At 44.3% G+C, this 27986-nt stretch overlaps 2 protein-coding genes across 3 annotated transcripts in view; one reads left to right on the forward strand and one right to left on the reverse strand.

Moving 5' to 3' along the window:
• The first annotated feature begins 783 nt into the window (after nucleotides 1-783).
• Nucleotides 784-21653, forward strand: LOC139421196 (formin-like protein 1). 2 transcript variants are annotated; one of them, XM_071171836.1, is made up of 25 exons: nucleotides 784-1472; nucleotides 10980-11063; nucleotides 11671-11757; nucleotides 12045-12118; nucleotides 12497-12580; nucleotides 14203-14346; nucleotides 14499-14610; nucleotides 14693-14769; nucleotides 14875-14968; nucleotides 15482-15556; nucleotides 15665-15775; nucleotides 15898-16047; nucleotides 16203-16304; nucleotides 16420-16966; nucleotides 17810-17934; nucleotides 18225-18427; nucleotides 18638-18872; nucleotides 18971-19039; nucleotides 19151-19231; nucleotides 19475-19604; nucleotides 19783-19946; nucleotides 20075-20176; nucleotides 20578-20682; nucleotides 20879-20975; nucleotides 21234-21653. In XM_071171836.1, exons 1-25 carry the CDS (start codon nucleotides 1296-1298, stop codon nucleotides 21296-21298), a joined length of 3294 nt encoding a protein of 1097 aa, XP_071027937.1. In that variant the 5' UTR covers nucleotides 784-1295; the 3' UTR covers nucleotides 21299-21653. The 2 variants fall into 2 exon arrangements, with proteins under 2 accessions (XP_071027937.1, XP_071027938.1); XM_071171837.1 differs by having other exon boundaries at nucleotides 16420-16879.
• Nucleotides 21654-26421: 4768 nt separating this feature from the next.
• LOC139421197 (SRC kinase signaling inhibitor 1a) overlaps nucleotides 26422-27986 on the reverse strand; it is a 52952-nt gene continuing 51387 nt past the window's right edge. Inside the window, exon 18 of the mRNA XM_071171839.1 lies at nucleotides 26422-27409. Coding sequence (XP_071027940.1) covers nucleotides 26831-27409 — 579 coding nt within the window. The 3' untranslated portion in view covers nucleotides 26422-26830. The remainder of the gene's footprint in view (nucleotides 27410-27986) is intronic.

The raw sequence follows: 27986 nt of genomic DNA on the forward strand, positions 1-27986 counted from the left end.
AGATCAGCCCTGAAAAATATCTGATGTGATCAAAATCTGATGTAATTGGCCAAAAGATCAGAATTGGGCTGCCTGTCATAGGCTCCTCATATCTGGAAGTAGGCCTGCTGCCGTTTTTTTTTTTTTTTTTTACCAGTAACTGATTTTGCTCTGCAACACTGGTGAGTGGCCAGTCAGTGACATTAATCATTTAGGTCTGGTAGAAAGTGTCTACTAAGACCTTGTTGGTGTTCTGATTGTCAGCAATTGATTCACCATCACATGGTAACAACATGGGCAATTTTGCCTTGACTTCACTAGGGGTAGCAATGTGAATATCTGACACAGGGTAGCGCTCTTGGAATGTTCTTTGAGGGTACACTGAGTAAAAAGCAACTGCACTCACATTCCCACAAGCTATGTTCTGGTAGTGGTTTCCTAACAATGGAAAGTCAGGAAAGTAATGATAAAAACACCTTACTTAATCCACCCTCTACCATTTCACATGCACAGACCATCCACGAGGCCAGATACGTGTAGTTACTTCCTAGCTCATATGACTATGGGCCCAATACACCTACGAAGTAGTCTTCCGTTATCCCTTCTTTTTTCCACCCCTCCACTTTACTCTCTTGTTCATCTTCTCCAACCACACCCTCTCTGCTTCTCCCTCAGTCTCCTCTCTCCACCCCCTTGTAGTTTTGTTTCTCTCACACACAGCAGGAAGTTACTCTTCTGCTTTTTCTTGTTATGCGGTTTCTGCCTCTGTTGCAACGACTGCGTCAAACTCCCCTCTCCTTCCTGTAACACCCGTGCCCCGCCTGTCTGTGATGAGCTCACTGTAGGAACTATGAACAATTAAATAGTAAAAACAACATCTTGCTTCAACAGGCGCCACTTTTCAGGTTTCAACTTGTTCCGATTTTTTTTCCTAGTAACACCTGTTGTCCAGCAGAGAGTGAGGACAGTGGAGGAGATACGGGATTAGGAGGAAAGATGTTGCTCCATCAAACATACTCACCTCAGGACCAAGACAATTGCAGTAGGCCAGTGACTGTTCTATCCACCCGCCTAATCTCCCAGAGACGTTGAAGGACCAAGGACTCCAAGACCTGTTTTTTATTCACCTTCTCTTTTTTTGGGGAAATTCATTGGACTGCCCTACATTGGAACTAACTAGATACTTTTTTCAGTGTGGACAGGTTTGCAGACATCTGCGTTGGAGTTTCAGTCTGTTTTGGAGTTAGGCCTATTAGCACTTCCAGATAAAATAGTGTTTTTTAACCTTTCCCCTGGATTACCTGTTCAGGTTGGTGATGGGGAATGCGGCGGGGGGAATAGAGCAGGCAGATGGCAGGGAGGCCAAGCACTCTGTGGGGTCAGGAACGGGCCTGAGTGACCCCACCCCGACCCTGCAGAAGAAGCAGCCTGCTCCCCCCAAGCTGCCCGTGCCCCCAGAGGACGAGCTGGAGGAGCGCTTCAGTGTGGTTCTGGTGAGTGGCAGGACAGGAGGGGAGAAACATCATGCATACCAACATGCAGAAATACAGACACATCACACAGGACTTTAGATGCATCACACACCTACTGTATGTACTGCACTGATATCTAAAGGAACAGGTGAAATCACTCACTTAAATATGCTGGGTGCCAAATGTCTGAGAGAAAATAGATTCAGCTTCACATTTGAATTATTCTGTCAAGGTAATGCTTGTTCCTGTTAAAAAACAATGCCGTCTCTCTCACTGCAGCCAGTCACGTTAGTAAAGAGACCTGACATTTTGTTGGCCTCAGTCCCATCCAAAAGCTCACATCCTCTTTTAGATATTTTGAAATCGGCCTCTCTGCTCAGCCTGTGTTCAAATGATCTCATAGACCTTCGACTGCAGTCCTCCCTCATAGATGAACCGGAGACACCATAAGAGCACAGTGCTGGATTGAGCAATAGATTTTGCACGAAAGAGACAACAGACTAAGACAGGAAGGCAAATGTTTCTCAAATATTTCACATGTCCTTTCCCATCAGTTAACACCTATGGAGGACAACATGATGCTATCAATCCAATACTAGAAGCACGGCTGTTTCTACAGAAGAAGCAGGACATCTCAGGGGAACGAGGCCTTATCTGTAGAAACTATTAGTAAATCATGAGTAGTGCAAGCAGTTTGAATCCCACATTTAGGCACTAGATATGGAGACACACGAAAGACGTGACATCCTGGCAGTAAAACTATCTTTTCATGCATACACCTTCACCTTCTTTTACTTTTATGTCTGATGCATGTAGGCTGTCTGTGCAGTGTGATAACTATTAGCTAATATGTCTGTGGTACAGACACTTATTTAGCCTAAGCCATTTCCTGCCCACTGTCCTCTCTACCAGCCTGCTCTTTCAGCGCATGACCTGACTTCCTCTTTCTTTCAACAGTAAATGCTACCTGCTCTAGTCTGGATTTCAAACAGACCTAATAAGGCACTTAGAGCCCTCACACAAGCAGATATGTTTAGGTATGTGGCAATGTGTGAGAGGAGATATTAGGTCAAAGTAATGATGTTTCTTTTTTAAGAGGAGTGTCCGGGCTCAGCGTGACAGTAAGAATGGAACAACCTGTTGAAACTGAGAACAGGACTTCCCCTCGAGTTCTAAATAGAGCCCCACAGCAGAAGTGTCATAATACCCATAAAACCTAGGGATCAAACAGCAAAATCATTTTTCCATCATTCATTTTTCTCATAGGGGATTTTAGAAACACTTCAAATAAGGGCTGTGTTTCGTGTAGGTTTACCCTGACGTTTTGATAACCATGTAAATCTCTCTCGGACAAGGTAACTTGTATCAATATATTCGGCTCTATTTACTCTCAGATTAGAAAATGCTAATTAGCATCAAAGTAGACATCATGCAAGACTACAAATCCCAGCAAGCTCCTGCACTTCACCTCTAGCTGACACTTTTGCGAACAGGTATTGTGTCAATTTAAAACTTGCACAAGAGAATTCAAATAATTATCAATTTAACGAAATGTAGGCTATTTATTAATTTTTAAATGTAGCTAACATTAGATAGTTAATCCAGAGATTCTTACCTTTGCCTTGATTCGGCAGTCTCGTCCAGACCATCATGGCATTTGTAGTTCTGTATGATAGCCCAATTAGCAGCTAATTAGCATTAAAGTGTTTCTAAAATCCCCTATGGGAAAAATGAATAGTGTAAAAACGATTGGAACCATTTCCTTGTTTGACTGATACGTTTTATGGGTATTATTACTCATACTGTGGTACCCGTATAGGGTCTCTAAATTGAGATATGGGTCGTTCCATTTGATTTCAATCACTTTTGACCACACCCCTTTTGATTTCAACTAAACTTTCTATACATATTTTCCTATGGTGGAAGTGGTGAGAAAGTAACTTTTCGGACCTGAGTGCCAAAACATTTAGGAGATGGAAGAGTTCAAAGTTGACCCATTTTGCATACCCCGCCCTACCATGAGAAATCCATGTCTTCCTCACTGGAAAAGTTAAACAGTTGCATTTGAAATAATTTAAAAGCTTACAAACAGGGATTGTAACTATTTAATAATTTCTTGATTTATTTTTATGAGTGAATATAAACATATTTAAGAGTATGCTGTGCCTCAACCAATGGCGGGCATAACACAAACACCTCAGATAATGTCAAATAGGGTCTAAGATACAACATATGCGAAAATGAAAGCATTTTTATACTGAACAAAAACATAAACGCAACATGTAAAGTTTTGGTCCCATTTCTCATGGGCTGAAATAAAAGATCCCAGAAATACGCACAAAAAGCTTATTTCTCTCATATTTTGTGCACAAATTTGTTTACATCCCTGTTAGTGAGCATGTCTTTTTAAATTATTTTTATGGCAGAAAAATCAGTATACATACAAGAAGTATACAAACAGACAATGATAACATATGCTAGGTATAACAACAAATGATAGATTATCCAAAGACCTTAAAACATACACACAAATTGATTGTTTTTACAGCTTTCTTATTAGAAGAATGTAGAATGGTCTTAATGTACTGCTCGAATTCCTTATAGAAAACGCGGAGGATTGCTATCGACCTTTTCTAATGTGTATATCTCCTTTCTTGAAACTTTATCTATAGAGGTGTCTTTCGATCGGACATTAGGTCTCACCCGTATATAACCTATAAGCTATTTTCCAGGGGTCATAAATCCCTAGTCAGCAGCCTATTTTTCTGTTGTTCCTTGTTCTTTTGACGTTAATATCTCGTATCTCACTCCGCTATATTAGGTTTCCTTTCTCCTTTCTGTTAGTTTACTTAGGTAGTGTCCACTGATAGTCTTGGTGGTAGCCACTGATACCTCGTGTCATTACGGATCTAGTTTACATTGGTACGTGTCATTTCGGATCTAGTTTACGTTGGTACTGCAGATACCTCGTGTCATTACGGATCTAGTTTTTATTGGTACGTGTCATTTCGGATCTAGTTTACGTTGGTACTGCAGATACCTCGTGTCATTACGGATCTAGTTTTTATTGGTACGTGTCATTACGGATCTAGTTTACGTTGGTACTGCAGATACCTCGTGTCATTACGGATCTAGTTTTTATTGGTACGTGTCATTACGGATCTAGTTTACGTTGGTACTGCAGATACCTCGTGTCATTACGGATCTAGTTTACGTTGGTACTGCAGATACCTCGTGTCATTTCAGACCTAGTTTTTATTGGTATGTGTCATTTCCGATCTAGTTTACGTTGGTATCGTGTCATTTCGGACCTTCTGTTGCCTAGGTGGCTCTACACCCAATTCCTATTGTCCAATTGCCTAGAATACTACCTATATCAGGGTTCTCTACACAAAATTCTAAAAATAGGTCACCAGGTAATGCCCTATGGAAATATTAAAATCAACACCTAAACTACACAAAAACAATCAAATATATTTCTGAATGTAGCCCAAATGTCAATTCCCCATAATTCTTGAATAAAGATTTACTGACCTTCATCTCGTAGACTGGGAAAAGCAATGTAGGTTAGTTTCCCTCATCGTCTCTGCCGACCTTAGATATACCGGCCTGTTATAGAACCCCAATGTCAGGGGACAGGTCTTTTATTTACGGGTCAATGACCCGCCCGTGCACGGTTTTTGGCGTGGTACCTTCGGACGGCAGGGACAGGTATTGGAATCCGGCTCTCGAAGGACCAAATTGTTACGAGAATTAGGTTCTCAATGTTCAAAACCCAATTCAATTTCACTACTCTGTCTGCAACCCAGGATTTGTAAGATACTGGTTGAAATGAAACAGACGGAGGCCCAGCTACAATAGTCATAAAGTTTATTTACGAGAGTGCTGGTTTGTTGTACAAAACCATTCATTTTATACTGGCTCTTACACACATACTTTCACACACAAACAGAAGGTATCCTACGCACATACTGTCTCACTACCCAGCCGACAGAGATTAGGGAGACCTTGGGACCTTGAGGCGTACTCGCTCTCCTCTCCCAAATCTCTAGTCAGGTCCGAATTTTGCTCAGACAGTCTGTGTTTAAGATACCATAAAGACATATTGTACAGATATATTGTTTTACCCTAATTCTGATTAAAACTACACTCACAGATATATCATTTTACTGACTACTCAATTTCATACAATTATATGATTTCAGGGTGGAATATTCTAATCAATATTTAAACCTATAAGTTCCATTCACACCTCTTTGACATTGTTAACAAGCAGGTATTTGTGTGGTAATAACCAGACTTTTTTCTAACAGCTATTATTGACAAATGTATTCCAGTAAGTTGTGAAATAAGGAATGGATACAATATCCCTTTGAAAAAAAGCACGTATAGATCTGTTGTTCTGAGGGAGCAAGGAGAAACACATTGTTCCTATTGGAGAGTCAACTGGATTAAGCGAGGGTAGGTCAAGGTGAGATCTGGTTACACCTCTAAACAACATGAGAGTTCCAGATAGAATAGCATCAAAGACTATGGCGAACTCTCAAGGGTGTAACAGGGATATTGTAATGAGAAAAAAAATCCTCATAATTGAGTAACGGTCCTTCTGCATTAAAAAGTTGACTCACCAGCAGTATATGATTATTTTATTTTTTATTTTTTTATTTCACGTTGAGAACAAGTTCTCATTTACAACTGCAACCTGGCCAAGATAAAGCAAAGCAGTGCGACACATACAACAACGCAGAGTTACACATGGAATAAACAAACATACTGTAACGGTTTTCTTGGTGAGAAGGAGAGTCGGACCAAAATGCGGCGTGTAGATTGCGATCCATGTTTATTAAACAAACGTAAAACACGAATCAAAATACAAACACTACAAAATAATAAACGTAATGAAAACCGAAACAGCCTAAACTGGTGCAAACTGACACTAAGGACACTAAGGACACTAAGGACAATCACCCACGACAAACTCAAAGAATATGGCTGCCTAAATATGGTTCCCAATCAGAGACAACGATAAACACCTGCCTCTGATTGAGAACCACTTCAGACAGCCATAGACTTAGCTAGAACACCCCACTAGCTACAATCCCCATACATACACACCACATACAAAACCCCATGCCACACCCTGGCCTGACCAAATAAATAAAGATAAACACAAAATACTTTGACCAGGGTGTGACACATACAGTCAATAACACAATAGAAAAAAAGTCTATATACAGTGTGTGCAAATGAGATAAAATAAGGGAGGTAAGGCAATAAATAGGCCATAGTGGCAAAATAATTACAATTTAGCAATTAAAAACTGAAGTGATAGATGTGCAGAAGATGAATGTGCAAGTAGAAATACTGGGGTGCAAAGAAGCAAAAAATAATAATAACAGTATGGGGATGAGGTAGTTGGATGGGCTATTTACAGATGGGCTATGTACAGGTGCAGTGATCTGTGAGTTGCTCTGACAGCTGGTGCTTAAAGTTAGTGAGGGAGACATGAGTCTCCAGCTTCAGTGATTTTTGCAATTCGTTCCAGTCATTGGCAGCAGAGAACTGGAAGGAAAGGTGGCCAAAGGAGGAATTGGCTTTGGGGGTGACCAGTAAAATATACCTGTTGGAGTGCGTGCTATGGGTGGGTGCTGCTATGGTGACCAGTAAGCTGAGATAAGGCGGGGCTTTACTTAGCAAAGACTTATAGATGACCTGGAGCCAGTGGGTTTGGCAACAAATATGAAGCTAGGGCCAGCCAACGAGAGCATACAGGTCGTAGTGGTGGGTAGTATATGGGGCTTTGGTGACAAAACGGATGGCACTGTGATAGACTGCATCCAATTTGCTGAGTAGAGTGTTGGAGGCTATTTTGTAAATGACATCGCCGAAGTCAAGGATTGGTATTATAGTCAGTTTTACGAGGGTATATTTGGCAGCATGAGTGAAGGATGCTTTGTTGCAAAATAGGAAGCCGATTCTAGATTACATTTTGGATTGGAGATGCTTAATGTGAGTCTGGAAGGAGAGTTTACAGTCTAACCAGACACCTAGGTATTTGTAGTTGTCCACATATTCTAAGTCAGAACCGTCCAGAGTAGTGATGTTGGAATGGCGGGCAGGTGCTGGTAGCGATTGGTTGAAGAGCATGCATTTATTCTTACTTGCATTTAAGAGCAGTTGGAGGCCATGGAAGGAGAGTTGTATGGCATTGAATCTCTTCTGGAGGTTAGTTAACCCAGTGTCCAAAGAAGGGCCAGAAGTATACAGAATGTTATCGTCTGTGTAGGGGTAGATCATAGAATCACCAGCAGCAAGAGCGACATCATTGATGTATACAGAGAAAAGAGTCGGCCCGAGAATTGAACCCTGTGGCACCCCCATAGAGACTGCCAGAGGTCCGGACAACAGGCCTTTCGATTTGACAAACTGAACTCTGTCTGAGAAGTAGTTGGTGAACCATGCAAGGTAGTCATTTGAGAAACCAAGGCTGTTGAGTCTGCCGATAAGAATGTGGTGATTGACAGAGTCGAAAGCCTTGGCCAGGTCTATGAATACAGCTGCACACTATTGTCTCTTATCGATGGAGGTTATGATATCGTTTAGGACCTTGAGCGTGGCTGAGGTGCACCCATGACCAGCTCGTAAACCAGATTGCATAGCTGAGAAGATACGGTGGGATTCTAAATGGTCGGTGATCTGATTGTTAACGTGGCTTTCGAAGACCTTAGAAAGGTCTAGGGTAGGATAGATATAGGTCTGTAGCAGTTTGGGTCTAGAGTATCTCCCCCTTTGAAGAGGGGGATGACCGCGGCAGCTTTCCAATCTTTGGGGATCTCAGACGATACGAAAGAGAGGTTGAACAGGCTAGTATTGGGGGTTGCAACAATTTCGGCTGATAATTTTAGAAATAGAGGGTCCCGATTGTCTAGTCCTGCTGATTTGTAGGGGTCCAGATTTTGCAGCTCTTCCAGAACATCAGCTATCTGGATTTGGGTGAAGGAGAAATGGGGGAGGCTTGGGCAAGTTGCTGTGGGGGGTGCAGAGCTGTTGACCAGGGTAGGGCCAGGTGGAAAGCATGGCCAGCCGTAGAAAAATGCTTATTGAAATTCTCAATTATCGTGGATTTATCGGTGGTGACAGTCTTTCCTAGCCTCAGTGCAGTGGGCAGGTGGGAGGAGGTGCTCTTATTCTCCATGGACTTTACAGTGTCCCAGAACTTATTTGGAGTTTGTGCTGCAGGATGCAAATGTCTGTTTCTGTTATTAAACCAGTTCTTGTTTCTATACAAAATATCCTATTGTTCCAAATGAAATAACTATGCGATGAAAAATTATGTTTATATATTAACGACCACGGGAAGAATACACATTTTGTAGGAATCTTATCAATGTTATAGTTACAAAGTAACTTGAAAATTGAAGCCACCAAAATGGGAGGAGATATAATGAGGGATGAAATTCCTTAAGAATTCTTTAAGAAATGTTTTGCCCAATTTATCACTATTATTCAAAGTAGGAAAATCAAAGAAATTGACACCACCATATTCATATGCGTTCATAACGACAGATTTCCTAATATAATGTGTACGATTTTTCCAGACGAAGTTGAAAAGCATCTGGTCAACAGCTTTACCTATTTTGTTGTCAAGATGTCGGGACTGGGCTGGATAAGTAAGTCTGGAGATACCTTCAGCTTTAGAAAGCAATTCTCAACCTTTCAAGGATAAATCCCTCTGCAACCAATGGTTCAACTTCTTTTTGTTTTTTTCCATAATAGGTATGAAATTTAATGAGCATCTTTCCTGTTGATCCTTAGATATGATAATCCCAAGGTATGTTACTTCTTCCTTGACTGGAATATTGCATATAGAGGGTATCACACGGTCTTTAACAGCAAACAATTCACACTTATTAAGGTTTAGGCAAAGACCAGATGCTTTGGAAAAAATATTGATCACATCGACTGCTCTAGGAATCTGGTCAGCATCTTTAAAAAAAAGGGTGGTGTCATCTGTAAATTGACTGATGATAATATCTCTGTCAGCAATAGAGATCCCTTTTATATCGCTGGATTTAACAGAACTTGTAAGAAGTTGGGTTGCAAGCAGTTAGTGCGCATTTCTCCTTTGCCAAGATAATCCATCCACCTGACAGATGTGGCATATCAAGAAGCTGATTAAACAGCATGATCATTACACAGGTGCACCTTGTGCTGGTGACAACAAAATGCCACTCTAAAAAGTGCAGTTTTGTCACACAACACAAAGCCACAAGTTATGAGGGAGGGTGTAATTGGCATGCTGACTGCATGAATGTCCAACAGAGTTGTTGCCAAAGAATTGAATATTAAGTTCTCTACCATAAGCCGCCTCCAACGTCGTTATACAGAATTTGGCAGTACATCCAATCGGCCTCAAATGGAACGACACATACTCAAAAATGTGTGTGCGCGTGCGTTAATGTGTACAAGACTATATGTCTTTCTGAGTGTGTATGTGTGTATGAGTAACCTTGTGTATGTACAGCAAATATTCACATACACATTGAGTACATTTCGTTTTCTGTTGCTAGTCTTTGTCCTTCATAATCCACCATCGGTCCCTCCCATACTGTACCCCAACCAACACCCTATAGCTATGTCCCCAGCAAAGCCGACGTTAACTGGGGCACACATGTCAAACCTCAAGGGTTTGTTAACGTGTAAAGAGGAAGCCACAAACTGTCGCTTGAGAACATTCAATTCAGCGTATCTAACCACAGTCCACACCCTTTCTTAGTAGGCCCAAGACTGCCTCAACTTAAACATCGCTCGTCTTAGATGCCTTAAATAAACAACTTTCATTAGCGGTTAGTTTGGCCGGCAACATCTATGGGGTTATTGTGTGTGTCGTGTCACATGAGAATGATGCTTACAATATATTTTCTATTTTCCCATGTTAATCAATAGGCCTGACAGAGTTGAATCAGCCTCACCTGATATAAACACACCATATTTTCTTGTAGAAAGGGCCACGTGGTTCACCTGTCATAGAGACTAATAACTATTGAATCAATCAGGTTAAATCCACTTCCAACTCACTCAAACAGATCCTGGCTAAACGGCTACTGTATAGGCCCGCTACGTTCAATGATGAATGGAGGAGCATTATCTGTATGTGTTTGAAAATGCTCATGACTAGACCTGATACATGCTCACAGATGGTTTCCATTAGTTACCAGCAATACATGTAAACAGTGAGTCATCTCCTTGGTGTAGGATGATGATAGCGATGGTTTCTGATCACATTTGAACAGCATGGCATGAACAGGAAGCGTTGGTAGTGAAGAAATCAATGAAAGAAAAGTCTTATTTAAGATTATATTATTATGCAGGCACTGCTTAATGTAAGTCTACTGAGTAACATGCCATTGTAGACCGCTCAGAGTTAATTTAAATACAAGATCCCCAAAGGCCCCAGTTGTAGTCACAGTAAAAGTTGCATGTCATTATTGATGTAGGTTTTTGAAGTGCACCTTATTCTATTCTCAGAGCTATATGAACTTGCCTCCAGACAAGCTGAAACTGTTGAGTCAGTATGACAATGACAAGAAGTGGGAGCTGATCTGTGATCAGGTAAGAACGTGACCTCTTGTTGGGAGCCTTACATGGGGTGATTGGTTCATGCACTAGTACATACACAGTTCTACATGATTGGGTAATGCTTTATTTCAACAGTCCGTAATAAACCATTTATTAATCATTACTCCCACATTTATAAACCATTTACTAATCATAAGTAAGGTATTTTTGCAGTCCCTAATCTAAAGCGAGCACTATTTAACCCTAACCCATACCTAACCCTAACCATAAATGGTGTGTAATCTTTTTGTAAATGCCTTATAAATGGTTTATTACCAACCGTTAAACTGAAGAGTAACCCCTGATTGTATCTGAGATGAAGTGTTCTAAAAACACAGCATACGGACATAACCGTGAAGAAAAATAAATGTGTGTTGCTGTTGTCCGTTTGCCGATATGTAATGTAGGTTAGAGTGCAAAAAGGTCATAAAGTCTTCTAGCAAAACACGACACCTCTGATGGGTTCCTGTGGTAAGCACGTTTCCCTTCAGCAGGTTGGCATGGTAACAGAGTGGTTTGCGGTGCTCGTTGTCATTTGTCTTCTCACTCCCCCTCCTCCCCTCATCCCCTTCTCCTTCCTCCCTCCATTCTGTGTGGTCAGGAGCGGTTCCAGGTGAAGAACCCTCCCTCTACCTATCTGACCAAGATCAAGAGCTTCTATCAGGACCAAGGAGGAGTGACCCGCAGGGTGGGTGTTCAGTACCCCCCCCCCCCCCCCCCCCCGCTCACGTACATAGAGTTTCTAGTCATTCTCACCATAGCCAGGGATTTCAAGAAGTAAATATGCGTGTTTTAGAACAATGGGATAACAATATTACATCTACAGTAGTAGTATGTCTTTGCATTTTATGACAAAGCCATTAAGCCAGTAATATAAGGCCAGTCTCATTAGAACAACTTCTGAACTACTGATATAAAGGTTTGTGCGTTTCCTTCATTCATAGAGCTTCTTTGTATGGTTTTGGCCTATTTCAGTTCAAGAGGCGGGTCCAGGAGTCCACCCAGGTATTGAGAGAGCTGGAGATCTCCCTCCGCACTAATCATATTGGGTGAGTGACTGGACCAGGATTAGCCTCTGCCGAGTCCCCAACAACCAGATGTTCCGGTTTTCATGGGAAATGGAAAGAGAGCCTGTGACGCAACTTCCGCTTTCGGACGTTAATAAGGCGACACTCTATCTTAACTCCTCCTCCATATTTACTGGATTGGTTGAACAATGCAGATGAGAACCTCCCCTGACAGATTTTTTTCTTTCTTCTTCTCGTCAAGACCAGGGGGATCTAGTTTCAGGCTTTTCTTTTACGCCTGCTATGTTAGGTTTGACCAGGACTGGTCCCACAGTTATCCCATCAGTCAGTACGGCTGACACAAGTGTCCTTAAAGTATTAAAGTACTATCGGGTTCTAATTCTCCTTCTCTCTATATAGCTGGGCCCAGGAGTTTCTGAATGAGGAGAACCAGGGTTTGGATGTACTGGTGGATTACCTGTCTTACGCCCAGTGTGACGCTTCGTGAGTATCCCTGCATTCTCCCCTTCTGTCTTAACACAATCCCGTACAGTATCAATGAGACATACAGTACCAGTCAAAAGTTTGGATACACCTACCCATTCAAGGGTTTTTCTTTATTTTTACTATTTTCTACATTGTAGAATAATAGTTAAGACATCAAAACTATGAAATAACACATATGGAATCATGTAGTAACCAAAAAAGTGTTAAACAAATCAAAATATATTTTAGATTTTAGATTCTTCAAAGTAGTCACCCTTTGCCTTGATGACAGCTTTGCACACTCTTGGCATTCTCTCAACCAGCTTCACGAGGAATGCTTTTCCAACAGTCTTGGAGGAGGTCCCACATATGCTGAGCACTTGTTGACTACTTTTCCTTCACTCTGCGGTCCAACTCATCCCAAACCATCTCAATTGGGTTGAGATTGGGTGATTGTGGAGGCCAGGTCATCTGATGCAGCACCCTCACTCTCCTTCTTGGTCAAATAGCCCTTACACAGCCTGGAGGTGTGTTTTAAGTCATTGTCCTGTTGAAAAACAAATGATTGTCCCACTAAGCTCAAACAAGATGGGATAGCGCATCGTTGCAGAATGCTGTGGTAGCCATGCAGGTCAAGTGTACCTTGAATTCTAAATAAATCACAGACAGTGTCACCAGCAAAGCACCTCCACACCATCACACCTCCTCCTCCATGCTTCACGGTGGGAACCACACATGTGGAGATCATCCATTCACCTACTCTGCGTCTCACAAAAACATGGCGGTTGGAACCAAAAATCTCAAATTTGAACTCATCAGACCAAAGGACAGATTTTCACCAGTCTAATGTCCATTGCTCGTGTTTCTTGGCCCAAGCAAGTCTCTTCTTATTATTGCTGTCCTTTAGTAGTGGTTTATTTGCTGCAATTCGACCATGAAGACCTGATTCACGCAGTCTCCTCTGACTAGTTAATGTTGAGATGTGTCTGTTATTTGGGCTGCAATCTGAGGTGCAGTTAACTCTAATAAACTTATCCTCTGCAGCAGAGGTAACTCTGGGTCTTCCTTTCCTGTGGCAGTCCTCATGAGAACCAGTTTCATCATAGCGCTTGATGGTTTTTGCGACTGCACTTGAAGAAAAGTTCTTGACATTTTCTGTAATGACTGACCTTCATGTCTTAAAGTAATGCTGGACTGTCGTTTCTATTTGCTTATTTGAGCTGTTCTTGCCATAATATGGACTTGGTATTTTACCCAATTGTGCTATCTTCTGTATACCATCCCTACCTTGTCACAACACAACTGATTGGCTCAAACGCATTGAGGAAAGAAATTCCACAAATTAACTTTTAAAAAGGCACACCTGTTCATTGAAATGCATTCCAGGTGACTACCTCATGAAGCTGGTTGAGAGAATGCCAAGACTGTGCAAAGCTGTCATCAAGGCAAAGGGTGTTTCCATTTGTGTTATTTCATAGTTATGATATCTTCACTATTATTCTACAATGGAGAAAATAGTAAAAATTAAGAAAAGCCCTTGAATGAGTAGGTGTGTCCACACTTTTGACTGGTCCTGTAGAATTAATGTTTGATTATCTATACGTGACTATATGTTTGTGTATTTGGGAATGTGTCTATAGGTTTGACTTGGAGGGTGCTGAGAATGGGGGAATACTGTCAGAGAGAGGGAAGCCAGCGGAGAGGTCCATGGAGGACCTGAATAAGAGTGCAGGAAGCTCCCCTACACACGGCATGACCAGAGCAGCCCGCGCCCTGACCGTACGGTAAGAACCATCAGCCGTTATGAGACCCGAGTCTCACCCAGCAAGCCTTAGAGACCACAGGATAAATCTCACCAAAAAATATTCTACTGCAAAGTGGGACCTTCTGACCAGGGACCACCATCTCCTCCATCCTCTCAATATCTCCTTTGCAGAATAACCTCTCTGGCCCAGAGTAGGAGAACTCAGAAGATCTCTCGATTGGCCAGTCATAGGGACGACGTCCATGTGTGCATCATGTGTCTGCGTGCCATCATGAACTATCAGGTGTGTGAGTGTGTTGTGTGGGCATGACTGTGATATGGAGTGTGAAATTGTGAAACTCCAACGCTAATTATCACTTTTTCAGTCGGGCTTCAACCAAGTTATGACTCACCCACGCTGCGTCAACGAGATCACTCTCAGTCTCAACAACAAGAACCCCAGGTATTGAACACCTGTGTGTGTGATGAGTGTGCGCATGCTTGTGTATGTGTGTGTGATGTGTGTGTGTGTGTGTGCGATGTGGTATTATATTCCTGGTCTCTACAGAACCAAAGCCCTGGTGTTGGAGCTGTTGGCTGCTGTGTGTCTTGTGAGGGACGGTCATGACATCATTCTCGCCGCCTTCGACAACCTCAAGGAGGTGAAGGAATTTACCAATCTTAGTCACACTATAGCAGACTTTACTTGACCAATATGTACTGTATCATCTCACCTTAGTCTACTCATTCGTGTGTTCTCGGGACCAAGATTATTCTCTTCTAAGTAATCTCACGACTGATACACGACACACCCTGTCTTAGTCACACCAAGCACAGTTAGAACTCTAAAACACACACTCACACGAAGACACACACTCATGTTGTGAGTGCGTAACCAGTCCTCACCATCCTGAAGGGCCCCTTTTATTCAACTGTTATGTAGTCTGAAATTATTCAACTGATATCGACATAGACTCTCCATGTTGGTGACCATCACGACCAACAATAGATTTAATGTTAGAAATGTTTAAAGCAGAAGTGGACCAATTTGATCAGCTTTCTATGAATACAAAACACACACACACTGAACCAAGTAGTATAACGTGCACACTCGTGTGGACATCTGTTGAAGTGCACGACTGTGTTACTGAAACCAGGAACGTCCTTTCCCTCAGGTGAGCGGAGAGAAGAACCGTTTTGAGAAACTGATGGAGTACTTTAGCAATGATGACAGCAACATTGACTTCATGGTACGTGGACACACAACGGCTTTAAGTCTCCTGGCTGATGTGTTTGCATTTTATTCACAATGTAGTTCTGAAAGGTTAAAGATCAAATTTGATGATCCCTCTCGTCAGGTGGCCTGCATGCAGTTCATTAACATTGTGGTGCATTCGGTGGAGAATATGAACTTCCGTGTGCACCTGCAATATGAGTTCACTCACCACGGACTCGACCAGTACCTAGAGGTAAACGCTCCATTTATCCTTCTCGTCTCATTGTTGGAAATGGAACCGTCACAACCGCAAAACCAACTCCTTCAAACGGAAATGAAACCGCCATGATAACGATGGTCGTGTGTGTGTGTCAGTCTCTGAAGCTGACAGAGAGTGAGAAGCTGCAGGTTCAGATTCAGGCCTACCTGGACAACGTGTTTGATGTGGGGGCTCTGCTGGAGGATGCAGAGAACAGGGGCGGGGTGCTGGAGCATGTGGACGAACTGCGGGAGCACAACTCGCAGGTCAGTGATACATACTGTACACACACACAGTCTCGTTCATTCAAATCACACATCTAAAAAAGGCCAGTAATTACTCTATGACTCTGTCTGTGACCTCCGAATGTTGTGTTGGCATGTTGTGTCATGTCGTGTCGCGTCGTGTTGTGTTTTTGTAGCTGAGTGCCAGGCTAGAGGAGATTGAGAGCCAGTCTGCAGAGAGGATGGCTGAACTGGAGAAACAGCTCCTCCAAGCCACCAAGGAGACAGAGCTGCTCAAGGTCTGCACTGTACAATGAACTGTGGACTGTTTACAATATAGTGTATCAGACAGAAAGGTATGTGTGTGGTTTTGTGATAATACCTTTTCCTTGCCTTTCTGTGTGCGACTGACAGGAGAGCCTGCGGGACTCCTGTTCCCAGGTCAGTTCTCTGCAGCAGAGAGAGAGGGAGAGGGAGATGAGCCAGGAGAGGGAGCGGGACAGAGAGCGTCTAAGCCAGCCCTCCTCTGAGCTGGAACTCAAGGTGCAGGAGCTGCAGGACCGAGGGCTGATCCGCCTGGGACGCACCCCCTCTGGGGCCCTAGACCTCCAGGTGGTGCCTGTCACCATCATCGAGTACGCCCCCGCCCCAGCCTCTGAGCCCCTGCTCAGCTCCACTGGTCCCACTGCCCCTGGCCTAGACGTCCCTGATGCCACTCCCTTCTCAGCCATCTCTTCTGTCCCCCCTCCTCCTCCCCCTCCACCTCCTGGGCCTGGTGGACCTGCTCCCCCACCCCCTCCACCTCCTCCTCCTCCTCCTCCTCTCCCACATGGCTCTGGTGGCCCACCTCGCCCTCCTCCTCCCCCTCCTCGCGGTGGAGGTCCGCCCCCACCTCCTCCTCCACCCGGCGCTGGTCCTCCGCCCCCACCAGGAGGCCCACCTTCTGGAGACAGCCAAGCCGGTAAGGTGACTCTTTTCATTAGAGATATACAGGTAGCTGCCAAAATGAAGGAAACACCAACATCAAGTGTCTTAATAGGTCCAGAACAGCTTCAATGCACTTTGGAATAAATTCTACAAGTGTCTGGAACTGACCTGGAATGGAGGGATGCGACTCCATTCTTCCACGAGGAATTCCATCATTTTGCGTTTTGTCGATGTGGTGGAAAATGCTGTCTTAGAAGCCACTTCAGAATCTCCCATAAGTGTCTAATTGGGTTGAGATCTGAGACTGAAAAGCCCATGGCATATGATTTGCATTGTTCATCAACACAATTCAGTGACCATGCGTGCCCTGTAGATAGGGGCATTGTCATCACATAATAGGGCATAGCCATGGTAGCCAAAATAATGGCCAAAATAATGGCCTGCCCAGCATTTTTATATATGACCATAAGCATAATAGTAAGTTCATTGTTTCCATTATTCTGGCAGTTACATGTGTATATCAGTGGAGGCTGCCGAGGGGAGGACGGCTCATAATAATGTCTGGAACTGAGCGAATGGAATGGCATCAAACATGTGGAAACCATGTGCTTGATGTATTTGATACCATTCCACCTATTCCGCTCCAGTAGCGATCTACAGCAGAGATTAGAAAATTGAGAGGGGAGATCATGAATATAGAGGAGAGATTAAAGAGATTAGGGTGTGAGAGGTCAAATAGGAGAGAGCTCTATGCTAATCAGATTGTCAGTCAATCTCATGAATTTGTATACGTCTAATTTGCTGAAGGGTAAAATTAGTACACTGGCGATTGACAACTGTGATTGATTCTCTCTCCTACTCTCTCTCTTTCACTCAGGAGGTAAAAGCAGGAAACCCATCCAGACTAAGTTCCGGATGCCTTTGCTCAACTGGCAGGCCCTGAAGCCCAACCAGGTGACTGGCACGGTCTTCCACGAGCTGGACGACGAGCAAGTCTTAGGGGTAAGACCAAATCTCCACACAGATACTAGTGCTGACTGAACTCTACTCTTCCATTCTCCCTTCTCTCACCTTCCCTCTGACCCCCTTTTTCCACTCTTTCCTCTCCTCCCCTCTTCCTGACCCTCTTTCTACTCCTCTCTCTCTCTCTCTCTCTCTCTCTCTCTCTCTCTCTCTCTCTCTCTTTCTCTCTCTAAATCTCTTCCTCCTTACCCTCCCTCCTCTCTCTCCCCCTTTGTCTCTCTCCCCTCCTTACCCTCCCTCTCTAACCATCTCTATGTGTGTTGTGTCAGGAGCTGAACATGGAGGCGTTTGAGGAGCAGTTTAAGACCAAGGCCCAGGGTCCTCCAGCAGCTCTGTCCACTCTTAAGGTCAAGGTGGCCCAGAAGGTCCCCAGCAAGGTCAACCTGATCGAGGGCAACAAGGCCAAGAACCTGGCCATCACACTACGCAAGGGAGGCAGGAGCCCCGCAGACATCTGCACAGCTATAGAGACGTATGGAACTATATCTGCTCCTATTCTGTTCCTTTCCTTAGTAAACATATTTCTCTCACTCATTTAATTTCTCTATGCCTTTTTGTTCTCTTTAATCCCTTCATTCTCTTTCTCCTCATCCCACCTTCCCCTAACACTCTTCTTTTGTCCCTTCCTTACTATCTTACTTCTCTCCCTCCCTCCCTCCCTCCTTTCCCTCCTCCTCTCCAGGTATGACCAGCAGGCGTTGGGGCTGGACTTCCTGGAGCTGCTGGAGAGGTTTGTCCCGTCAGACTACGAGCTGAAGCTCCTCCAGAACTATGAGAAGGAGGGCCGTCCGCTGGATGATCTGGCAGAGGAGGACCGCTTCATGATGCGCTTTGGGAAGATCCCCCGTCTGGCCCAGCGAATCAGCACCCTCACCTTCATGGGCAACTTCCCCGAGAGCGTCAAACGTCTGCAGCCGGTGAGTCAGTTGCTCAGGAGAGACAATGAAATTGTATCTGTACGACAATGACTTTCTTCAGAATCTGATACTGTAGTCATTCATAATCTCACCTACAGCAACTGAACTCCATGATCACAGCATCCATGTCCATTAAGTCCTCGGCCAAGCTGAAGAAGATGTTAGAGGTGAGTGGAGGGCATCCCTGTACGTCGCTGCTAACCTCCAATCAGAGAGCTTCTTTAAACAGGCCTGCACTGTCTATGTAACACATTCTGCATCTGGCTCCTCCTCTCCAGATCATCCTAGCCTTTGGGAACTACATGAACAGCAGTAAGAGGGGTGCAGCCTATGGGTTCCGCCTGCAGAGTCTGGACCTGGTGAGTACCCCTCTGCTCTTGAGGCAAAATTGTTTCCCTTGTTTAACATTAATAGAACCATCACTAAGGTAGAGATTAACTGGCTTGAAATAGGATGGCTTAAACTCTATAACGATAAATAAGTCGCTATTAGCTAAAGCAAGGTTTTGGACTGTTGAGGGCGCAATGGTATCGTGACAGGCAGGCCAGTCCACCTTTGGGAGATGACTCCATCTGTTCCTCGCTTTGTCTCTGTCCTGTCAGCTGCTGGACACCAAGTCTACTGACCGGTCCCAGACCCTGCTACACTTCATCTCCAGCATCGTCCAGGAGAAATACCCCGAGCTCAACAACTTTCACACTGAGCTGCACTTTGTGGACAAGGCTGGCCTAGGTACGGGAACGCAATCAACGGTTGCACACACACACACACACACACACACACACACACACACACACACACACACACACACACACACACACACACACACACACACACAGCTTGAAAAAAATGCAGCCCTTCATAGTGAGAATATCTGACCCCTTGTTTCTCTCCTGTGTTTGTGTTTCAGTGTCTCTGGACAGTATTCTTCAGGATATCCGCTCTCTGGAGAGAGGAATGGAAGTGACCAAGAAGGAGTTCCTGGTGCAGGAAGACAACACAGTGCTGAAGGACTTTGTCAAGACAAACAGTGAATTACTGGACTCATTACTCAAAGACAGCAAGACCGCTCAGGTTGGAATTCCATAACATTTGAACTTAATAGACACATCCAACACACATAATTCCACAGAAGATGTTCAATACATATTTTAGTGTGAGCGTCATCTCTCCTCCTCTTCCTCTCTCACCTCCTCCACTAGGAGGCGTATGGCTCGGTGGTGGAGTATTTTGGAGAGAACCCCAAGACCACACAACCCTCCATGTTTTTCCCTCCGTTTGTCCGCTTCATGAAGGCCTATAAGGTGAGGTGGTGCCCCCGTATTGGGAAAGGATAAGGAATGAGCTCATTATGTTTAACTTGTGTCTATTGTGGGTGCATTTTGTATTTATATGCATGTTTGTTAAAGGGGCAGTGCAGTCAAAAACTTGATTTTCCTGTTTTATATATAGTTACACACTATGAGGTTTGAATAATACTGTGAAATTGTGAAAATTATGATAATGCACTTTTGGTGTAAGAGCTGTTTGGCTGGATGGGGTGTTTTTTTTTGGACCACCTGGTAAGTTAATAGACCAATAACAAAGAACGTTTGCCCTCCTCTCTGCCAATAACAACTAGTTTTCAGGTTACACATTCCTTACAGGTTACACACAGCTGCGTTGGGCCTCTAATGACCTGTTTTTGTGTGTGTGTCCCACACAGCAAGCAGAGAAGGATAATGAAAAGAAGAAGAGACTGGAGGCCCAGAGCGGTGAGATCCAAGCAGAGTCTCCCTCCCCTAGAAAGAAAGAGGCTGCAGGACACAAGGTAGGACAACAGACTATAGACCCATACCAACTCAATCCACCACAGTCTCTACATTCCATGCAGCCAGTTGTAAAAGGAGGTGGAGTACTGTCGTTTTGTAGCTTCCCTTATGACTGATCGACCAGTGACTAGTCATTCTAGTGTGGTCCATACTACATCTGCCAGTGTGTCAGCTTTACCCTTTGACCCCTGCCAGTCTCCCATGATGCCCAAGATGGACCTGATAGCGGAGCTGAAGAAGAGGCAGGTGAAGCCTCAGGTGAAGGATGGGGCCCTGGAGGACATCATCACAGGTATGACAAACCACTACGGATAGAATACATTATGCACTATAGTCTTACATTGTAGTTTATGATCTATAAAACAGAGTTAAGAACGCTTATAGTCAATGCCATAGCACATTATAAGTGGGCTATAAGGCACTATATAATTACATGAATGCTTTATATGTATGTAAATCATGAGGCGTTACCACACTTTTCCCCCGGTACATTCGGAGATCAATATCCCTTGCTAAACTCCAGTGGTTGTGTCTATATGCTTTGTCCCAGACCTGAGGAACTCACCGTTCAGAGCAACAGATGGACGGAGACCAGCACAGCGTCAAGACACCTGAACAACCCCAGCCCCGAGACCCCCCAGCTCCACTGAGATGACTGTACACACCCGATGTCAAAGTGTGTGCATACACAGAACACAAATATATACCTGTACTGTACATACACAATACACCTACATTAGTACTGAAGATTATATGGCCTTTTACCTAACAACACACATTTAAACAACAGTATGAATTGACTCTGTAAATAGAACAGAGTTTAAGCTATACGTCATGAGCAAATGTGTAACATAGAAATACATTGGTGCGTTTTTATCCATTTAGCTTTTTAAAATAACTTTGAATTTTTTGTTTTCCCGTTCATCTTTGAATGAGTACATTTTTAAAATAAAAAAAAACAAGATTCACATTACTGCATTACTCTAAATTCATGACTCAAGTACTTGCTTACCCTAGAGTGGGTCCGTGACCTGCCAAGCCATTAGAAAGTCTATCTGCCTTGTAATCACATCAGAGTGTCCACGTTATGTAGGCACATGAGACATCCTCCTAGCCCCAGGGAAGATGAGCAGAGAGAGCATTCCATACCCAGTTAACAATACTACAATGACCCATCCGAGGGCCGCCGCTGGACCCGTCACAGAGCCTCCACCTACTGGCATGATACGTTATCGATCCCAAAAGGGAGAGAAGATCAACTTACTGTCTACGACAAAGTGAAACCCGGACTCCGACTGCACAAGAGAGCTGCACTTTATTAGACACACACAACCACAGCAAGTATGTACAAAAGGAAGCAGGTTCAACTGCCAGTCTTCTCACAGAAAAAAAAAGTAAAATCACATTTCTCACAGAATATCATGGCATCCGCACTGATAAATGAGAATGTCCAGTATCAGTAGGTATTTATATAGATCTAATTTTTTTTTCGTATTGTTGATCATGTCACGTTACTCTACAAGTGGGAAATCGTAATTGGTGGGTTTTTCTGGTGAAGGTGCGTTGAAGCGTTCCTGGATCGTTCTGGATGGTTGGGAACACTCCTCACTCTTAGCCATCATCACCGTAGCATCACTGATCACAGTGAGACTGAACATGCCTGTGTCACCGAAAGATCCAAAGTAAAAAGGTCTGGTTCTCTACCGTTGTGAACCTTGAAAGTGGTACACCGCTTTTTCTATCTCGCTCTGTTTTTTAAGAAAACATGTAGACAACACTTTTCAACTGCACCGTGCGATTGCTTGACAATATTTCATGCATTGTTTTATAATATACCTTTGTAATCCATCATCTTTGAATGAATATAACATCATTTTGGACATAATATTTTGTTGAACTTTCTAGGAATTACTCCGTCTATTTACATATCATTTTTGTTTTGTTTTCTTCTCGATGCCAAGATTTTGGAACATCCACACATTCAGAACCTCATACAGTTCTGCACACACCACAGACAGCAGGTCAAACAATGCACATATGTCTCTTTCATTTATTAAAAACAGAACCAAACACGTCTCAATAGACAATGATTATGATGATGAAGAAAAAGCTAACGCTCCATATCTATTCGCCTTACGGGCTCTTGGTTTGTCATTGAAACCTAAATGACGTATTCAATGCTGAGATCCTTCTCCGTTAATAACTTTGGGCCATACTGATGTAATACCAGTAGAGGGGTTTCTAGTATGGGCTATTCATTTTAGCCAAGGGTGAAGAACACATCAGTCAGGTATAGGGAGCGCTATGTAATACAAAGACTAGGACAGAGACTAGAAGAGGACTAAGTAAACCAACAGAAGTTACAAAGAAAAGGCATGCCCTTAAGAACAGGTCTAGGAACAGCTCCTCTTACCTCAAAATGAATGTTAGCTAGTGGAGGCCTGGGAGCAGACATTGTACTGGACCAGCTCAGGGGCAACCTCTCCCTTAACATACCAGTAGCATGGGCCAGCAGGCCAACAAAAGAGCAAACTCACACAACTGTTAAAAATAGTGCTAATAAAAATATCCCAGAATTAAAAATGAGCTCCACTGTATATTACATAACTGTCCTGTCTTCTATACAGATAAATATTTTCAAATCAATATAAAAATGTTCTGCTTATGAATAAATAATTTGCTAATGTGAACTACATTATCTCTCTCGAAGAATTGAAAACTGTACAAAATGCCTACTCATATAAATCCCCAAAAGAGGATGATTTAAATTGTACATTATAATAATTTAATCCAGACCTATGTGTCACACTTTCTTCACAATTATATTAATATCATACACAAACATCTTAACGAAGATATATTTATATATGTATAATTATTTTACTTTTCATTTCAAGTTTGCATGAACTCTCTCTCTGATTGCCAGGGGCTTTCACTACGAGTGTCTCCACTCTCCACCCTCCCTTCCTCATCCCCACTACCAATAAACCCCTCCAAGACTCAGCCATATTGAAATCTCCTATCCAGTAACACTAGTGCTATGGTGACTCAAAAAAGCATTGTCACGCAGTCTAGGGGTTCTCGTCTTGGACTTTCCTGTGTAAAAGCAGCGAAGTGTGAATACCTCCCGCACTTCCTCCCCATCACCCTGCCAGACGCAAAAGCAGCGCTGGGAGATATGGATTTGAGTATGGAGTTGAATGAGTAAGTGAATTTCTTTCATTTGGCTTTCACTTCATAAAACCCAGGGCTTGAGTCCTGCATTGCTACAGTGCGGCTGGCGTGAGGCTTAACTAACTCGCTGTGCCGTGAGCTTGCCGTTTCCTCGCTGACAGAACAGAGGGTGTGCTTATTGCGATGCCACGGCCACATTCTGACACACTCTGGTGTGCGTGTGTGTGTGTGTGTGTGTGTGTGTGTGTGTGTGTGTGTGTGTGTGCGGGCCAATATGTACCCCTTTGTTCTGATCTTTACAACCATGTGTTGTCGGAGCCGCTGATGTGATTTGGGCCATCATACCAAGGTTCCTCGGCCTGAAAAACACAAACGTGCACACAATCTGTACTGCTATAAGCCTACAAGAACAGTATTTTGGTGGGTCTCCAATGAAACCAAAGTTCCAGAGGGTTCATGCAGATAGGTCCACTCTGTGCTCTCATGGGGAAATTGCAACATCGATCATTTTGTGCTATTATAACAGTACCATGGCAGTCAGACATACAGGTCCAGTGGGAACCTCTTCCAAGAAGGGTTTGATTCATAGACACATCTCCCCCAAAGGACAGCACAGATAGCAAGTTGCAAAAAATAATAGCCTTCTTAAATTCAAAAGGGTGTCAAACATTGACGTCCAGATAAACCTGTCTAACCAGCCCTTTTACACCTCATGAACCCAGTAGAGAAGAGTTAAAGCACTTTGTTATTACACTAGCCTTCAGACATGAAAACCACAACCAATCTCCCTACCTCAAGCTGTCTGCACTTGACACCGGCCTCTTTCACAAGCAATTGTTTTCATCTCAATGCCACAAAGAATCGATTTCACGCACTTGTCTCCTGAACAGTTGAAGAATTGAACTAGGACTACACACGGCCATAACCCCCTAGGTCGCCTTGGTGACGCATCACAGAAGAAAGAGAGCTTCAGAGTGTTTGCTGGCGTAAGATTAACAGCAGGGAAACCATCGACACGTCTTTGATGAAAGTGTGTTTCTATCCTTATAACACTTCCAAGCTCTTAAGTCAGCTGCGAGGAATGGAGCCAGTGATCTGCGTAAGCACTCCGGTTTTAAGGGGAGAACACTCATATACCCTGGAGCTGCCTTCGTACATGAACCGAATTATTCTCCGTAACATATATCACAGATCAAAAGCAGCCATTTCCAGTGGCAACCTTACTACTGCAAAACCAACAGCTGTGGGCTAAGTCCGCTTCTGTGTTGGGGGAGGTCCTGATAAACTCATTGTGGGTTTTGTCTCGAGCAAATGCTGAAAATACACACAGGCCAAAATGAAAGTCATTGTGCCGCATGTCTTGTAAATAATCAGCTAAACAATGATCAGCTGGTCCACATCTCCGGGAATTGAATGGGAATTCATTTGTGCCGTCGTTTCTCTCTCTCGAACATTCGGTTCCTTTTAACCATTCAAATCGATTACTACCTAGAGGACCGCATTATCAAACCGGCGTGGGTTAATTCATGACCAGTGGTTCCACAGTCATGAAATAGAGAAATGGGCAATCTAGTCAACAGTTCTGACTCAAAACAACTGGAGACTGTGCTTTTCATAAGCAGTTTGGCGGATCTCCGTCTCACCGGCGTGTCGGAGACTGTGCGTGCATCTACTGCTGTATGCCGGTGCCTGGTCACGCGAGCGTGTGTTGAGTTCAGTTCAGTAATCACTGCCGCGGGGAACGCCAGTCCAAGGCAGAACCCGTCTACTGTGGATACGTCCTGATTGTCGTGCAACATTCATGTCTACACATTCTACATTCTTTAACGATCAATTTCAATGTTTAAATATATTTTATTTTCCCCCCTTCTTCATTGTACCAGCTCAGTCGTTAAATAACTGATCTACTGTAACATCACATTACTGTTCCTATAATGTGCTATTGTGGGCGATACAATTGTGCGCAGACTCTCAAACCAGAGGACCTCAACAAAAGCAGCTCCCTGGCCTTTTCTTCCATTGCCAAACTGCTGTGTTAATAGTGGGGCCATAGAGAACGAGGGTAAGAACGGAATCAGATGCCGGAGAGAAGCAGTCTTAAGCCACTCCAGGGATGTAGCATTAGATAAACAGTGGAATGTACAGTCACATTGAATGGGAGCCGTTTCATTCATGTAAACTCTTTACAAAACAGGGAGAACTATAGCACCAGTTTCGACTTCTACACAGGCGATGCAATAAGTCTGAAATAAAGAAACGAACAAACAGAAAACGATCTCAGAATGGAAACCACCACCTTGGTTTAGCTTTGTTTTTCTCGACAGATTCACATTGTGCCAGGTGCTGGAATAAGACTGCTATAGCTCTGAACACACACGGCTACTGTACTGTACTCGTTGATTATTGCAACTCTACTCTGTATAATATAAGTCACAGTCTAGATATCACATCTACTCCACTTAGGTTCCATCCAGTAAGATTTGGCAAATGGTGCGATGATAAACTGAGGGTTCATAAAGTACTGGCACTGTTTTTCTGTCCACCCAGACCAGACCAGACCGGACCAGACCAGACTAGGCCGGATCAGACCAGACTAGACAAGGCAGTGGGAGGGAGTGGAGGCCGAGGCCCATCTTTGAGCTCTTTCTCTGGGGGTCTGGGGAACAGTCAGTACTACTGAGTGGGAGAGCCAGAGAGGAACCACCATCAACTCTTGTACTGTATAATTATAGATATGTGAAGATTCTGGCTTCTGGACTGAGACCAAGGGCAGCAAAGTGACACTCAGAAAGTCAATTCTGGGGAACTCCCCACTAATATGTGTTGCTGCATGTGACTCTTGGAATTGAGGGCTAGGGTAGAGGGCGGGGCTAGTGTGTTCGTTTTCCTCTTCATTTTTGGCATGTGATGGTGCTTTGATTGCGCTCCTCCTCTTCCTCCTCCTCCTCCTCCTCTCATCCATCATCTTGTACTTCACTGTGAGTTGCTAGGGGAGACAGGTTTAGGCAGGGTCTTGTTGCCACGTTCCTTGTAGCTGTTGGAGCCGGAGTACTGCAGGCTGCGGCCGCTGGGCTTGAGCCCCACGGAGGAGAGGTTGAGGGAGGTCAGGGGGGTCGGGGAGGAGGGCGAGGAGGAGGGGGTGGAGGTGGTGGAGGTGGGGGAGGTGGAGGAGGAGGAAGAGGAGGTGGTGGTTGAGGGGGTGGTGGAGTTGGAGGAGCGGCCATTGGGCAGGGGCAGGGAGGAGGCGCGCTGCTGCTCGCGGAGGAGGCGGTGTTGGCGGAAGGTAGAGGAGAGGAGCAGGGCCTCGGCGCTCAGGCTGGAGGCTGATAGGCTGGCGGCTGACATGCTGGAGGCTGACAGGCTGGCCAGCAGGGCTTTGGCCTGGCTGGAGGAGACTGTCAGGGAAGACAGCGCCCCCTCCTGTGGATACTTCCTCAGACCCGGGGCGAACACAGTCGAGGCCGAACTGGAGGAGGACAGGCGGCCGGAGAAACTGGCAGCTTTGGTGCCTGACAGGAGGGGCTCAATACTGCTGCTGCTGTTCCCATGGGCCTATGGGTCAGACCCAGGGACAGACCAGGAAGAGGAGGAACAGGAGGAGGAACATGGAGAATTGGGGAAAATTGGAAAGGTTTCAGGGGGAAAAAGAGAAATTAAAAAAGAGAGTACAGTCATATAGTTGGTAGTGGTCCCCGACAGCACCCTTCCATTCACACAGACATGCGCACACACAAACATACAGAACACACACACAAACACACCAAGGGGAGAGTGGTAGATATCTTGTGCATTGTGGGGTCAATGTAGGACATGAGAGGGTACAGGAGTCAGAGACTGCTAATACCCATGTTAAGCCAACAGAGGGTGGGGGGGCTTAAGGGCATGGACTAGGAGTAGCAGGGGATGGGGTGGGGGTCAGATGCAGCTCTGTAGTCAGGTGGTTGGTGCTGAGGAGGAGTCTGGAGAGGACAGGCACGGGCTGGTCCCTCACTCACTGTGCAGGGTCAGAGGTCACAGAGGCGCAGGTGGAGGGGCGGGCCGGGTGGTACAGGATGGCCCAGGAGGATCACACAGGTGACAGGGTGGTGGGTGAGGTGGTGGTGGCGCCCCAGGAACAGGTGGTGTTGAG

Source organism: Oncorhynchus clarkii, chromosome 12 (assembly GCF_045791955.1).
Source record: "Oncorhynchus clarkii lewisi isolate Uvic-CL-2024 chromosome 12, UVic_Ocla_1.0, whole genome shotgun sequence".
Taxonomy (NCBI): Eukaryota; Metazoa; Chordata; class Actinopteri; order Salmoniformes; family Salmonidae; genus Oncorhynchus; species Oncorhynchus clarkii.